The sequence below is a fragment of the Platalea leucorodia genome (genome assembly GCF_965183815.1).
Source record: "Platalea leucorodia genome assembly, chromosome: 6".
Classification (NCBI taxonomy): Eukaryota; Metazoa; Chordata; class Aves; order Pelecaniformes; family Threskiornithidae; genus Platalea; species Platalea leucorodia.
Genome location: NC_138828.1, coordinates 69,489,338 through 69,503,374, shown reverse-complemented (window position 1 = coordinate 69,503,374; position 14,037 = coordinate 69,489,338). Strand labels below are relative to the sequence as shown.

At 40.1% G+C, this 14,037-nt stretch overlaps 1 protein-coding gene across 6 annotated transcripts in view; it reads right to left on the bottom strand.

Annotated features, from left to right (window-relative positions):
* The window catches only part of LDB2 (LIM domain binding 2), a 224,338-nt gene that overhangs the window by 141,572 nt on the left and 68,729 nt on the right, over positions 1-14,037 (bottom strand). For all 6 annotated transcript variants that reach the window (XM_082315579.1, XM_082315576.1, XM_082315578.1 and 3 more), the window contains one exon: positions 4,822-4,924. In XM_082315579.1, coding sequence (XP_082171705.1) covers positions 4,822-4,924 — 103 coding nt within the window. The remainder of the gene's footprint in view (positions 1-4,821; positions 4,925-14,037) is intronic.

Here is a 14,037-nt window from a genome sequence, read left to right as displayed (position 1 = left end):
ATCTATTTTGAGGACTCCATCATACCTACCACACATGAATTTTTTTTACAGCTACAAATGTGATAGCTCATGCTTTTGCCTCCTCACAGTATATAGCTCCTCCGTGAACAGAAAGCATTTAGTGAACAGAAATGTAGACAAGCTCTAATTTTCTGTACAGTGGCAACTGCATCCATTATGCGTTACACTGTCACTTTGCTCTGAAAGAGTTAACTTTCTAGCTCCTATTCTCTGCAGTGCTGCATAAACACTGCACATTATTCTTACTGAGCATGCTTCATCTTTCCTGTCTCCACAGTCTTGGGCTGTCAATCACCTGTCAGTCCCTACCACATCAGCACAGTGCGCATCACCAGGCTGTCAGCACAGCAGCTGATGAGACTCTGCTAAGAGCTGTCAATCAAACTTGTTTCTCTTATCTGTTCGGGAAATATTTTGTCTCTAAGAAACAAAGAACCTGGGCAACAATGGATCAGAGTCTAGTATTTACTCTTTTACAAGGAGAGAAGGCTCTTCACAGAAAACGAATGTTTTATCCACAACCAGGAAAAAAAAATCTGCTCCATTAGGCGTATTTTCTTTTTTTGATTTTGTTTAAATCCTATTTACTTTTTGACCCAATAAATCAGGGCATAATAAATTAAAGCAAATTTCTTTTTGCTCTCACTGTATAATAAATTTCATGGGTTTACTTCTTAAGTTTCTGTTGAATATAATCCACTGCAGTTTAAAACAGGTAGCATCTCTTTGGTTTTGGGAATCTTTCCCTGTCTTTAGGCATTGGAATGTGTGATCTTTCTCTTCGTCTCACTGTAGCCAAAAAGCCAGACTAGAGAAAACACGTTGTTGCGTTAAAATATATCTTTATTTCTGTAGTGTTTCTCATTAAAACTCAATTTCAACATAGAATTTAACAGCATGAGCATGGTTCACAGATAATAGCAGACCAAAAGAATAGCTGAGGGGTATAAGCAAGCAGGACAAAAACATACATTTTCAGTGAATGTTTGAAAGAAGACAGTATCTTCTTTCTGGAATGCTGTACTGGGGAGGAAGAATGGCAGAAGGTAAAGTTCTCTCATCTCCAGAAATAAAATGCTGAAGAAAGACAAAAAGAGCTGCAAAGATGGGCACAGCAGCGATTTCAGGTCTGACACGGAATCTCTGCATGGAAAGTTGAGCTGGGCTTTCAAATGCACATCTTTCCGAGGCAGAATAATGTTCTGCAAAGATAACTGGTCTAGGTCTGACAAACCTGGCAATCAAATTAATTAGCAGTAGTGGATCACTGAACTAACAGACCTCTACTCTTCCCAGGGCATAAGTAAGTACCTTTACATGCTGTGCCATACAGATATACAGGCACATTTAAAACTAGCTTGAGTATCAGTACATAATGCTGTCTCATGCCGAGTAAAGTAAACATAACCCAGTGACTTAAAACCCCCACTCTGACCCATATCTATTTTTCCCTACAAATTAAAGAATCTCAGAGCTGATAGTCAAGGAGGAACCTTGCAGACCCAACAGTGAGAGTAGCAAAGGGAAGAAAACCACTTTCCTCAGTATAGAGAGGTGTGCTGTAAAACATGATAATGTGAAAGGCAGGCCTAAAAATATTTGGTGTTTTCCATAAAGCTTCAGTTTGGGGCCATGAAATTAAATAAGCAGCTTAGTTTTCTGAGACAAAAAAAAGTGAGTTTACAACTCTTACAGTTTTTTGGACAGAACTGTATATTAAAATTTAAAAGAAACAGGAGGCAAGTAAAAGTAGTATTTTTTTAAAATCTTGTAACACTTACACAAACAATTATTTACAGGCCTCATTCACATGCTCTGAACATTGGGATTGCCTGTGGGACTGGGCTGTCCAGGTAAGAGCAGAGGGCAGAAAGAGCCAGCTGAGAAAAAGGCTGCGACAGGAAACTTTTCCCATGGCAAGGGAAACTTTAAAGCAAGCAGGGAAAAGAAGGCCCCAGAGGAGTTTGGGGACTGCAGTCAAGATTAGAGAAGAGCAGAAGAGAATATGCAAGTTCCCAGCAGCCTCCCACAAGACTCTTGGGGGCTTTGAAGAAGGAACCTGGGGCAAAACACTGTGCTCCTCCTCATCTCTGGCAGCTGAAGGCAAGATCCGGATAGTCCCTGAGAACAAGGAGGGAAAGGGGCTTGGAATCACCATAACCCAGAGAAGAATTGTGGCCGTGGACAAGGAAAAACTATTTGTCCTTCCCCACACACACCCCACCACAAGATTTTTTCTGGAAGTTGTTTGCTTCAGAAGAGAATATTTTAGTTCCCAAAAGAGGGAAACAATCGCCCAAAGGAAAGAAAATGAGGTGGCAGCCACAACCAGTGTCAGAGACGTAAGCAAATCTCTCACAGGCTGAAGCAAGACAAAGGCAGGCAATTTTGAGCTGAATCCTGGAGCAAGGGCAAGAGGTTGGCATCCTTCATCACTTTCAAGTCTATAAATGACTTCTCAACGGATGCCTATATCTCTTTTCTAGGGCCTAATCTTGGTTCCCTCCATTACCGTTTGTACCTACAAGAGTAAGAACAATTTGTCTTTTCTCTTCCCTCTCAGCCAGCTCCAATGTTTTTAATACCCACTACGTACTAAAGAGCGTGAACACGGGGCGAGGAGGCAGGTGTCTCACTGGGGACGGTGAGGATGGAGACCAGGCACTTTTGTTTCATCTCTTCCAAAACTCCCTGGGTGGTGCTGCCGCCACTCCGCATACCCTGGCTTGTCTAACAGGAGCCCCAGCCCACTGGCCAGAGATTTCATCGGTTACTTGGAATAAAGGTAGTGGGTGACATTATGGTCTTTGGGAGATGCCAAGAGCCTCCACAGTCGTAATGGTGCACACGTGCAGCTAGGGCGGGCAAAACGGAGACCTCAATCAGGTCTCTGCGCTCAGCGAGGACCTGCTACAGGTAGAAGCGATTTTCTGCTGATGTTTGCGCCCAAAGGGGAGCAGACTGCTCTGTTCTCAACTCCTGGACATGTTTTTGGACACAAACTTCCCTGGTAGGAAGAGAGGGTTGCTCCTAACACACAACCTCCATTCTGCGCCCTCCCCAGGCAACGCTGGAGGTGTCCCCGAGCAGGGACTTGGACAACCTGGCACCCTCAGGGCTGCTCTCAAAGGCTGCTCAGATGGCAATGGAAGTCCCAGGCCAGAACAGCTCAAGCATGCACTTTAGAGTATCACTAAACAGGAATACTGCTCATGTCAGAAAGAATCATTAATACCGTAGTTCAGAAATACGTAAATATTTACTAACAAAGGAAAGGAAGGGTGAATGAACAGAAAGAGCCCTATATGCTGAGCTTTAATTCCAGATGCTGAGAATAACAACACCAAAAGCAACAACAGTTTGTGCAGAGGTCAGAAATTAAAGCCAGAGGAAAAATCCTGTGTACTAGTGGCTTTTAAAAACATGCCCACAGTAATTTGATCTTTCAATCATGCTTATCAGCAACAAGGCTAAGAATCACGGTATTGCCCTGTACCAAACTGTCCCAGCTACAGATAGTACAACCATTATCAAGCATTTGTGACAACAGGAATATTTTACTCTTTGACAAATTCTTTCATATGCAGCACTGTTTTCCAGAAACGCAACTCCCTCTGATCTAACTGGACATTAATTGCTTTTTTGCTGATGTATCTGTGCCTTCTGGACTGATAACACAACTAACAAATCTGATATCTGACAAGTTGACTCAACCTAATCAGGACAGATCAGCTGTTACCAACGTTGCTATAGGCTGTAATTTGAGGACCTTTACAGAGTTATCACTTGCTTTGAAAGGCAAGAAACTGTAATTCTGTCAACACTAATCCCAGAACGTGTGTTTAAAGTAGCTGTTATTTTTTCTCCAGGAGAAGGTAACACTTGTCAAATAAATACCTGAGATAATTGATAAAAGGAATTAGAAGTATGTGAGCGATACGCTGACAACCAGTCACTCTCACAAAAAAGAACCACCTCGCAAGATTCGGAACATTAAGCGGAGAGCACAAGCTGTCACCGTGAAGCAGGGGTCACTCTGAATGGAGTGAAACAATTGGCAATGCAGTTTTTCAGTGTTTACTTATCTCTCTGTTGCTTAGTGCTAAAGCTGAGTGAATTATTCACTTCAAACAATTTGTTCGATGAATTTTACCACTTTTTCCTGCTCAGTGTATGCAGGCAATGGATATCAATGCCATCAGATTTATTCACTGCTTCACTTTTATTCGAGCTTTCATTTAGTGCTTGATTGAGAGTATTCTAGACTTCCACTGCTGTTCAGACAATATCCAGGGCAGGTCCTTAATGTGTGCAAACAGCATAGACCCATGCAGCTGATGGAATAATGATTATCTAAACCAGCAAGGATATAGCTTGTGGTATTTTTTTTCTGATCCCTGTATAAATCTGGAAGCTGTTCCAGCAACAATACTGAAATTTGCTACAAAGTTCCCTTTCTGTGAACAATTTTGCCCACAAGACTCAATGCTCAAATGTTTGCGGAAACCAAATTAACGAAGAGTGCAAGCGCAGCCAAAGCAAATTAATTAAAAAATTCCAAAGATTATATTGTATTATGTGCCCTACTCCACTAGGAAATAATGTATTTTCATGTAATAAAATGCAGAGGAATTCCACAAAAAAAACAGATTCCCAACCCATGCAATTCTTTAATGGAACTTGATGGTCACTGACTACAAACAAGTGACTGTGTCATTGCCACGGTTGCATCTGTCTTTTACAGGTAAACTGTGTTTGGAAACTCAGGCTTAAAATTAGAACAAAAAATATATCTCTTACTGTATCGCTTTGGTCCATCTTCCAAACAAAACGAAAGGGTTAAGGTTGCATCATCTTCAAAAAATTCAGTTGCAAATGCATCCCACCAGAGGTTGTCACTATCCTAGGAAGCAACAGATCATTCACTTAACAGGAGGCAAAATGAAAGTATGTTCATCCTTTGTAAAAGAAATTTGACAGGATCACACATAGTTTGCACTTCTTCACCTATGATTTTGGGGTGTAGATGTCTATATGATATTTCAAACTAATTTTCCTAGATAAAGTTCTAGTTCTAATTTAAGAAAAACAGCTAAAATGTTTAGTTTATTATACAATAAACTGTCTTTCATTTTATTGAGCACACTAAATATGTAAAAACTTTCATTCTCATAAATACATGTTTTTCTTCAAATGTTAAAAATGGTTTTATAAATCAGTTGCAAATAAAGCGATTATGACTTTCCCCCCCTTTTCTGGGCTATCTCAAATGCTTAGTTCCAATAATGAAAAAAAACTCAGTACTTAATTCTATAATGCTACATAACCTGATTATCAGCATGAGTTGACAAGAAAGTTATTTAGAAACTAAATATAATAGCCATTCCACTCCAATGCATTTGATATAAACACAATGCTACTGCAGGTTAATTAAATACCAGCTAGTCACTTAAATGTAATTGTTGTGAGAAATCTTTACTTTTCAATGTGATACATGAAGTGAAAACAATATTTTAAGTTGACCCGTCTATACTTAGACTTACACTAATACACATAGCTGGAACATAGCAATTATTAATATAGTGTACAATGTAAAGCATATCCTTATACACCACTACAGGTGGTCTGTTGGCTTTGACAACTGAACCAGGCATTTTCAGACCTGGGTGTCAACAAGAGGCACCCAAACCTTGATGTCTAGCACCTGTGCAAGTGGTCCAGCTTGCAAGGGTTTTCACAGAAGTCAGGCAACAACAGAAGCCACCGTTTCATTTAAAAGCTATGGATATATTTAATAGCTGGATTTGAAATGTTTGGTGCAGTCTCTTCTGCTCCTTTGAGACCCTGAGATTTAAATCACTTGCAGCACACAGGATCAGCAGCAAAGCTGGAAATACACTTCCGAAGATGCCCCAGTTGCGCTCCTCAGAGCCACTCTATCCCACTCACAGCAGCTGCCTTCCCAGCGTGCAAGGCCAGGTTCATTCAGCGCAGTGAGCACTGAGTACCTCTTAATGCCTGAGCAATATGTAACTAAGCCAGAAAACATTTGTTACCTTCACAGGAAAAAAACCCTGAGATAAAACACCAATTTAAGATGAAACATGTATCTATCATACCCATTATATGTACACATGCAGAGAAATAACTCTCTTTTTAGGTTTTTAGATCTGCTCCTGTTTTTCCTGAAGACATTACCACTGGATTTCACTCCAAACTGCTGAGCAGGGTATCTTTCCTGCCTCACAACTTTACTTTGATTTTTGCCAACCATCCAATGGAGAAATGGTAAGGAGAGGTTTTAGCATTCCAGCTCCTACCAGAGACCCTCGAGAGACTTCTTGGCTGGGTCAGAGCCTGTAATTCACCTTCCTTGCCAAGGCTCATGCCACCCGGCCGTGGCAGGACAGTGAGCAGTATGGCCCTGTGGTACCTGCTCAAAATTCAGTCACACAAAGAGGTATCAAAACTGTCCCCACAACTTAGAAATCTGTTGTCACAAAGAGCTGCTGCTCTTTCCTCTTTGCTGGTGTAAACCTGATGAGTATTTCCACATGCAAACACCGCTGCATTGACACATTGTGTAGCCACAATGGTAAGTACAGGATATATATATATATATATATATATATATATATATAGGTGTCCAACAGAAGCCCAGAATCCAGCTTCTAGCAACACACCTCTCTGCATGAGCCCTTCACTCGGGACAGCCTGGTGGGTGACATTATAAGCCCATACAAGAGTGTATTGTCCAACAAGTAATTATGAGCTACCACTCTGCCATTTGCCAAAAGAGAGGCTGCGGTATCATTTAACTGGGATCTTTCAGACATACTTATTATAGGGAAGGAAGAGAGGAGGGAAGGGTTTAAGCAATGTCACATACCACATTCGCAGCACTTGTTAACTCAGTAGTTGAGTATCACTGGAGCTACTCGTGCAGCACCCAATGACACGGGAGGCAGAAGGGGAGCATCACATAGTTGGGATGCAAATGCACACAGGAAAGACAGAGAAGAGCAAGGAAAGTGCAGGGCCTCACCTCAAAACCACACATATTTGCACTCACTCTTGCTTCCAAGAAGTCTGAAGGCAAGGAAAATGTGGAGACGGAATTACTGTGGATTCCCTCCCTGGATAGATGAAATATCCAGACTCTGTCACAGTTTGAATACTGTCCAAGGACTTTATCTTACGCTTTTGCATATTTCATGTCAGAAAGAAGGAGAAACAGAAAATGCAACACCCCGCCCCCACCCACAAAAAAACCCCAAACCTTAATAGAATATATAAATCCTCTGTCAAGCTTGGATACGCTCTGCTGATTAATTCTCTGCTCCACCCTTGTCACAGGTGGGCCCAACTACTCTCACAGCCAAATGGTGAACAAAACCAAATGAGGTGTCCCCTAGCCAAGCTTAAAAAGGATCCAGTTGTTATGAAAAAAAAGAATAATAATAAAATCACCCCCTTTTTCTTGCAAAAAGGGGATGGTGAAGGCAAGGCTGCCCCCAGGCATCTTTAACTTATGCTCTGACAGGTTACGGGGGATTTTGCCAGAGTAATTATTTTTCTATTCAACAATAATGAGAAATTACCATGGCAACCTCCCTTTCACGTAGTGCACTCACACGCTCAAACATTGAAATAATGGCCTAAACATAACAAAAAAAAATTAATACTTTAAAAATATTTTGTATTAAAATAAACTTAAGGAATGGGTCAAAGGAGAGAAGAGGGCAGAGACAGCCAGCGAGCTGGGTCAGAAGTGAAGATGCCATGCTGCTGTAGCCAGCTACCCAAGCAGCAAAACGTCTTCTGCCACAACTGTCATTGTTCCCTCTGATCCCCTCCACCCCCGGTATTATTTGTAATTTGAAGCATGGCTCTACTCTGAATAGGGTCTCCAAGTAAATGGAATCCTAGGGTTTCAATATTTTTTCCTGACTCTGATTTCTTTGGCAAATGTAATCAGATTTTAAGTACAATGATGTTCTTTTTCCCCCTCCATCTAATAGTCCCACATGTTCACTGTATGATCTGAGAGTCAAGCTGGGTTCTTCCTTACACCTTACACACTTACATGATTAAGAGTCTGCAAGCCAAATGAGGCTTTTCTACTTGCCTGTGATGGTGATTGCTGAACCAAAATAGATCTTGCAACTGGAATATAAGGCCAATTGAACCTATGGCATTTTCTCCAAATTCCTTTATTTTTGTTTAATGACTTGGAAGGCAGAATGGAGTTCATGTAAAAAGTCAGTACATGAAACCATGCTCAAGAGAGGATGCAGATACCTTGCAGGACAGAATTGGAATTCAAAATGATTTTGATAGATTGCAGAAATGATCTCAAATGAAGATGAAATTCAATAAAGTAAAGTGACAAAAGCACAAATACAAAATGGGGAATAACTGGTTAAGCAGTACTGTAGAAAATGGTCCAGATTATAAAGGAAATATATCAGCAATCTGTTGCTCTTGCAAATAAGGGAAATGTCTTCCATAGAATTCCCTTCCGGTCCAGCAAACACATCTCTGGAAAGACTTCAACTGGAATAGTCTGTCCACTTCTGGAGTACTGTGGCCAGGTCTGGGCCACCCACTCTTAAAGAATTTAGCTGAGAACAACAGGAATCATTGAGCTTAAAGACACAAGCAAACAAACCAACTAACCCCAACTAACCCTTGCTTCATAGGAAGCAAGGCAGAAGGACCTAGCTGTGTTTAGTATAAGACAGAAGAAGCTCACAGGGAACATAATGACAGTCTTCAACCATATGAAGATTGCTATGAAGAAGAGCGATGACTTGTCCTCGGTGGCTAACAAGGATAGAAGAACGAATAATCGGCTCAGTTTGCTGCCATCGCAGGTTAAGTGGTTTAATCCTGTTACAGATTTCTAGGCTAGTGTTTTGCAGAAGGGAAAGAGCCGCAGAGCACGGCTACTCTGCTCCCAAGAAGAGTGGATGCAGAGGTCCCACTGCCTACAAGCCCTGGGCAGAGCTGCCCCATTGCGGCACCTCCGTGGCTCCTACCTGGTGAGAAGTGGATTTTTGTTTTCTCCCTCGCATCGCTTTTGGCTGCATACATATAACAGGCGTAAATAGTATATTAAAAAGAGAGTCATGGAAACAAATAGATGTGATTCTGAATACACACAGGAAACACATCTGTTCTGAAATGGGACCTTTTTTTTATATAATCACTTTTCAGGGAAGAACTGAATTTTAAACATCAACCTATGTGGCTTGGCATTGGACAAGGCAAAAATAAAAAGAGATAGTGCCCTTGGGAGCTTACATTTTTCTTCTGGCACCTGCAACCCTTCCCTATTGACACTTACTATTTTCAGAACTCTATACATCCACACTCCTGTTGGCAACGTACGCACTTCTCATATTCTTTCAAGTTAATGCTGCGCGAGGAAACTGCTGTCTCCCCAAGGAGAGAATGGTATTCCTCCTCTCCTCCTGTTCCCAGAAAATCAAACTACACTTGAGCTTTTAAAATGCAGTTCAAGATAAGATTTTGCCATTAAATGCACCTGTAAAAACTGCACAGCCATTACAAATTATGAAACTCACAAGATAAGTATCATAAAAAAAATTCTGACACTAATGTTTATACTCAGAGCACACTGACAGACCATTAAAAATAAAATGCTGGAATACAAGAAACCAATAACTTTCCCCATTAGCTTTAAATTAGACCCAGCTTGAGTCTACCCGATATATTTAAGGTTCTGATATAAATTTCACAGGAGTAACAAATTAACAGGGATCCATATATCTTAATTTTATACATTTGGACATTTGAGTACTGATCTATAGGTCTGGCCCTGCAATGCACAATGTTTTTTATGATCTGGCATAGGGGTTTTTTTGCTATTTATATATATTCTCTATGGAATCCTGATATTCTGAGTCTTAAATTGATTTTCTTGGAAACAGGATGAACAGAGTGAAAGAGTGGAATATTCATATATAGAATGTAGGTGAGAAACCCATACAGTCAAATGGCTGTCTGTTATCATACAGGTACAAGAAAATGCACACCTATCTTACGTTCAGAGCATCTTTGCTAGCAATACGTGGTACCTTGTACAGTTATTAAAAGCACCTGAAAAAGAGGACCAATCTGGTTGCCCAGGGCTGGGTTGTAAGGACCACTCCCATTGCTTTTGCATTTGTTATTCTATCATCTCATTTATTTTATCTTAAACATAAAGCATGTTTTACATAGCATTAAACATGCCTTTAATCTTGCAGCTGGTGGTATCTTACAGAATCTCCAGCTCCCCTCCCCCTGCCAGGAATGCCCGACTCTATTCCTTCCATTTGTTATTTCACACATATTCACAGTTTTAATGGTGTTGCTTGCTTTTATTTCACTTACTAGTGTGGCTGGATGCCATCTCTCAAACAATGTGTAGTAAAACTGGCAGAAAGATTTTAAGACTTGGCTTTGGTCATAAGTAGTTTTCTATTCCATTATATACTTGCAATTTCTTGCCAAAACTCTGCTCAATGCCCAAAACATATCAGTTTCTTCAGCTTACTTAATAATTAATTAAATTATTGTTTACATTCCACTTTGGAACTTATCTTCGTTTGTACAGTAAAGAAACAGCACCAAGTTTCTGTTCTATTGAAAAGGCAGAATAGAGTCATGTAACAAATCCCCACAGCAATACCGCCTCAGAGGCTGACTCAGGTGCAAAATGGGGGCAATGGCTCTGCTTCTCATGTAAATCTGGGGTAACTTGAAGAACCCAATGGAATTACAGGGAAAAGCTCATAACGGAAAGCTACACTTACAGATTTACTGGAAATTCTTAATATATCAAGGATCCTACTTTTATTGCCTATAAACCACTACGCTATAAGGCAACAAAATATGGGACGAGGCGGGGGGGAAGCAGTTACAGCTCATTTTCTGAATGGGCAACTGTGAAAATAAAACATTAATTATTTGATTTCAGATAAAAATGGGAGAAACAAAAAAAAAAAAAAGAGAGGCTATGCAAAATATGCAAATTGATTCGTGCCATTTTCTTGCTGTATTCTGAACCCGGGGATGTGTGAATCAGCATCACTACAGCAGAACAATTATGCCGTAATGATACTGGCCATACACCTCAGCCTTGCAGGTACACTGCTTTGCGACAGCGTCACTTAGATTCTCAAGCAGCAAGTCCACACTGGGCAATTATACGAGGGGTTCAGATTAACTGAAACATGCTGACACTGATATGAGGAAGAGAAATATTTTTCTTGTATTTAGAAGGATGGTTGACCTCTTCCTTGTTATTTGGCCACTAGCATATGCCCAAATTTGAGACTTTTTGTTAAGATTAGTTGTGGCAAGTGCTCGCTAGGCTGGCAAATAGCAAGACCAGTCTATGCACAGCTATAAAAGTATAATTATTACATTACATCTAAGCCACCCAGTGTTTCCATCTACACAGATGCTTCATGTATATCAAGTTGGATATCCTTTTAAAATTGGAGTCCTTAAAATTACGGAGATTTTCTAACTTAAGTTGTCAGGAAAGGATAAGACGGAGAGCTACCTGGTTCAGTCTAATAACAGAATCCAAGAAGAATGCCTGGTCTCAAACCTATTATTTGTCATTGTTTAAATTTTACTGCAGCTTGTGGACAAAAGAGAAATGAATCCTTGAATATTCACTCTGTGCATGTTTCGCTATTCACCTACAGCAAAGAGACACAGATTGCAGAGTTTAATACTGCATTGTAAGCAGTACAGAGCAGAAGGGGTTAATTTATGAAACGTGTCGTTTCACCTGCTTCTTTAATTTGAATTCATTATTTCCACTCCTGGAACTTGTGCACAAGAATGGATAGCAGAAAAAAAGAGGGAAAAAGAGCAGTGAAGCTGGGCTCAAGACATATTCCACTGCCAATTCCTTATAGCCGCCACGGCATCATCCTTGATATTTCACAGCAATATTATCAACAACTAGCAAAAGATGCTCTTTTGTCCTTTTTAACTATATGGGATAAGACTGCACTTGGTCTCAATGGATAAGACCTATATTCTGGCTGTGTGAGCAAAAAGACTGGGCATTAACAACTAAATCATGTGCAGTTGTTAACAGAAATAGACACTTCTACCCACAGTATAGTATCTGTTTGGACTTTTGGTATATACAGGGTGCATGCTAAATCCATATTCAAAGTTGCTTTAAATTTGAGCCCTTTTCAATAGGCATGGGGATGTCTCTAGCTGGCTGGGAACAGTAATGGATTTCCTTATTCTCCCTCCATGATCATTACAGAAAAATCACAGGCTTGAGTCTTGTGTTTATCAAAAATGAACCACAGTTACACTTCTCTATTCTGCTACAGAATACCCCACAGCCTCAGCCTTTGAGAATGGTTTATAGAGATGGAATATTAAGTGTGTCTATTATCTATTGTACTACCATCAGCCATATGAATGTTCTTATTTTATTCTGACATTTTGACCTGGTTTCTTTTTTACCTTGTTTACTTCCATCTATATGAGTAAATGGAAGCTACTATGCCATCTATCCCAATGAAAAGGCAATAACTAGTATTGCCATCAGTGAATACAGAGCATCAAACATCATATGTCACTAGGGCACAGAAAAAAAGTCGTATTCCCAGCAACATTAGTAAATGAGTCTCTCTGGGTCTAGCCACCCAACTGCACCAACTCCAAAGGCTCTAAGATTTAGTGAACACAATTGCCTTGATCAGTTATTACAGTGAAAGTAAAATTATTACTGACAACATTTAAATACCACAATGGGAACATGATGAAGACAGTCCCTGACACCTCCGTTTCACGCTGGACTCTCACCACTTCTTTGTTCGCTGAAGTCTCATGAGAGCACCACGCATATTAGAGACAGGCACAAAGCTGGGACCTTCAGAGGTCCCTGCCTCTGAACAACTACAATCTAAACTGTGATCTAACAGACTGTATTTTGAGAGGTAAGAAATAGCTCTTCAGCTGAGTTAAGAAAACATACTGCTTTTATCTCTTGTGCCGCCTTCTTGTGCAAGTCTAGTGGCCCAGGTAGGGAGGCGAAACCCAGATAAGACAAACTATGCTTCTACCTACATCCCAGCTTCTTGGGGAAGTATCAAATGGTGACAGGGCTAAGTAATGCAGCAATGAAGAGTTGATTTTATCATAAACGAAGCTTATATGGGTTGAAAAGACATATAGGTGAGGAGATATATCTCTACACACCCTCTACCCTACAGGATTTTGAGAAAACTCTTGCTAAGACTCAGCAAAAGACTTTTAAAATTAAGGATATGCTTAAATGCTTTGCTGGACTGGGATCCAAGTATGCATTTGTTAGCCTGCAAGTCAAATTAATTAGAGATTAAGACTTCCGATGAAGCTTTGCAAACCAAGTAAGAGCATATCACAATGTTGGACAGCTCTGCCTAACCAAAAAGCTGTTACTTCTTGGGAAGGTGCATGAAGTGGAAAAGATCCAGTGTATCGTATGTCCCACCTCCTTTAGAGGACAGGTAATCTCATGCACAAAAGCTTAATTCAGTAATAACTAGTCAGAAAAAGAGGGAAGTATTTAAGAAATCCCTCCCTTTTGTTACTATTTACAAGCATATTTAGACTTTAAATTATATTTTTTTGGCTGCATTTAAGTGCTTAATAATGTAACTGTGGTTCTGAGTGGTCAGGTATCACCCAAAGAAATTGTAAGAGCACTATATAATTCCAGATAGTGCAGAGAAGCAAACATCACGTCAGTTTACAGAAATTCTGGTAAGAAGCAATGGTAAAGCACAAAACTGAGTTCTTTGTTATGTATTATTAATTTAAAAAAATACTGTATCTTTTCTTCATAAACAGTGCATATTCTTTAAGCAAAAAAACACTGTGGGAATTAACAAATAATTTCATAAGAGAGATACAGTCATCTGCAAATTATGTCCCTTAAAAGTTCATTGACATTTTTTATTCAACTCATCTCAGAAGCCCCAC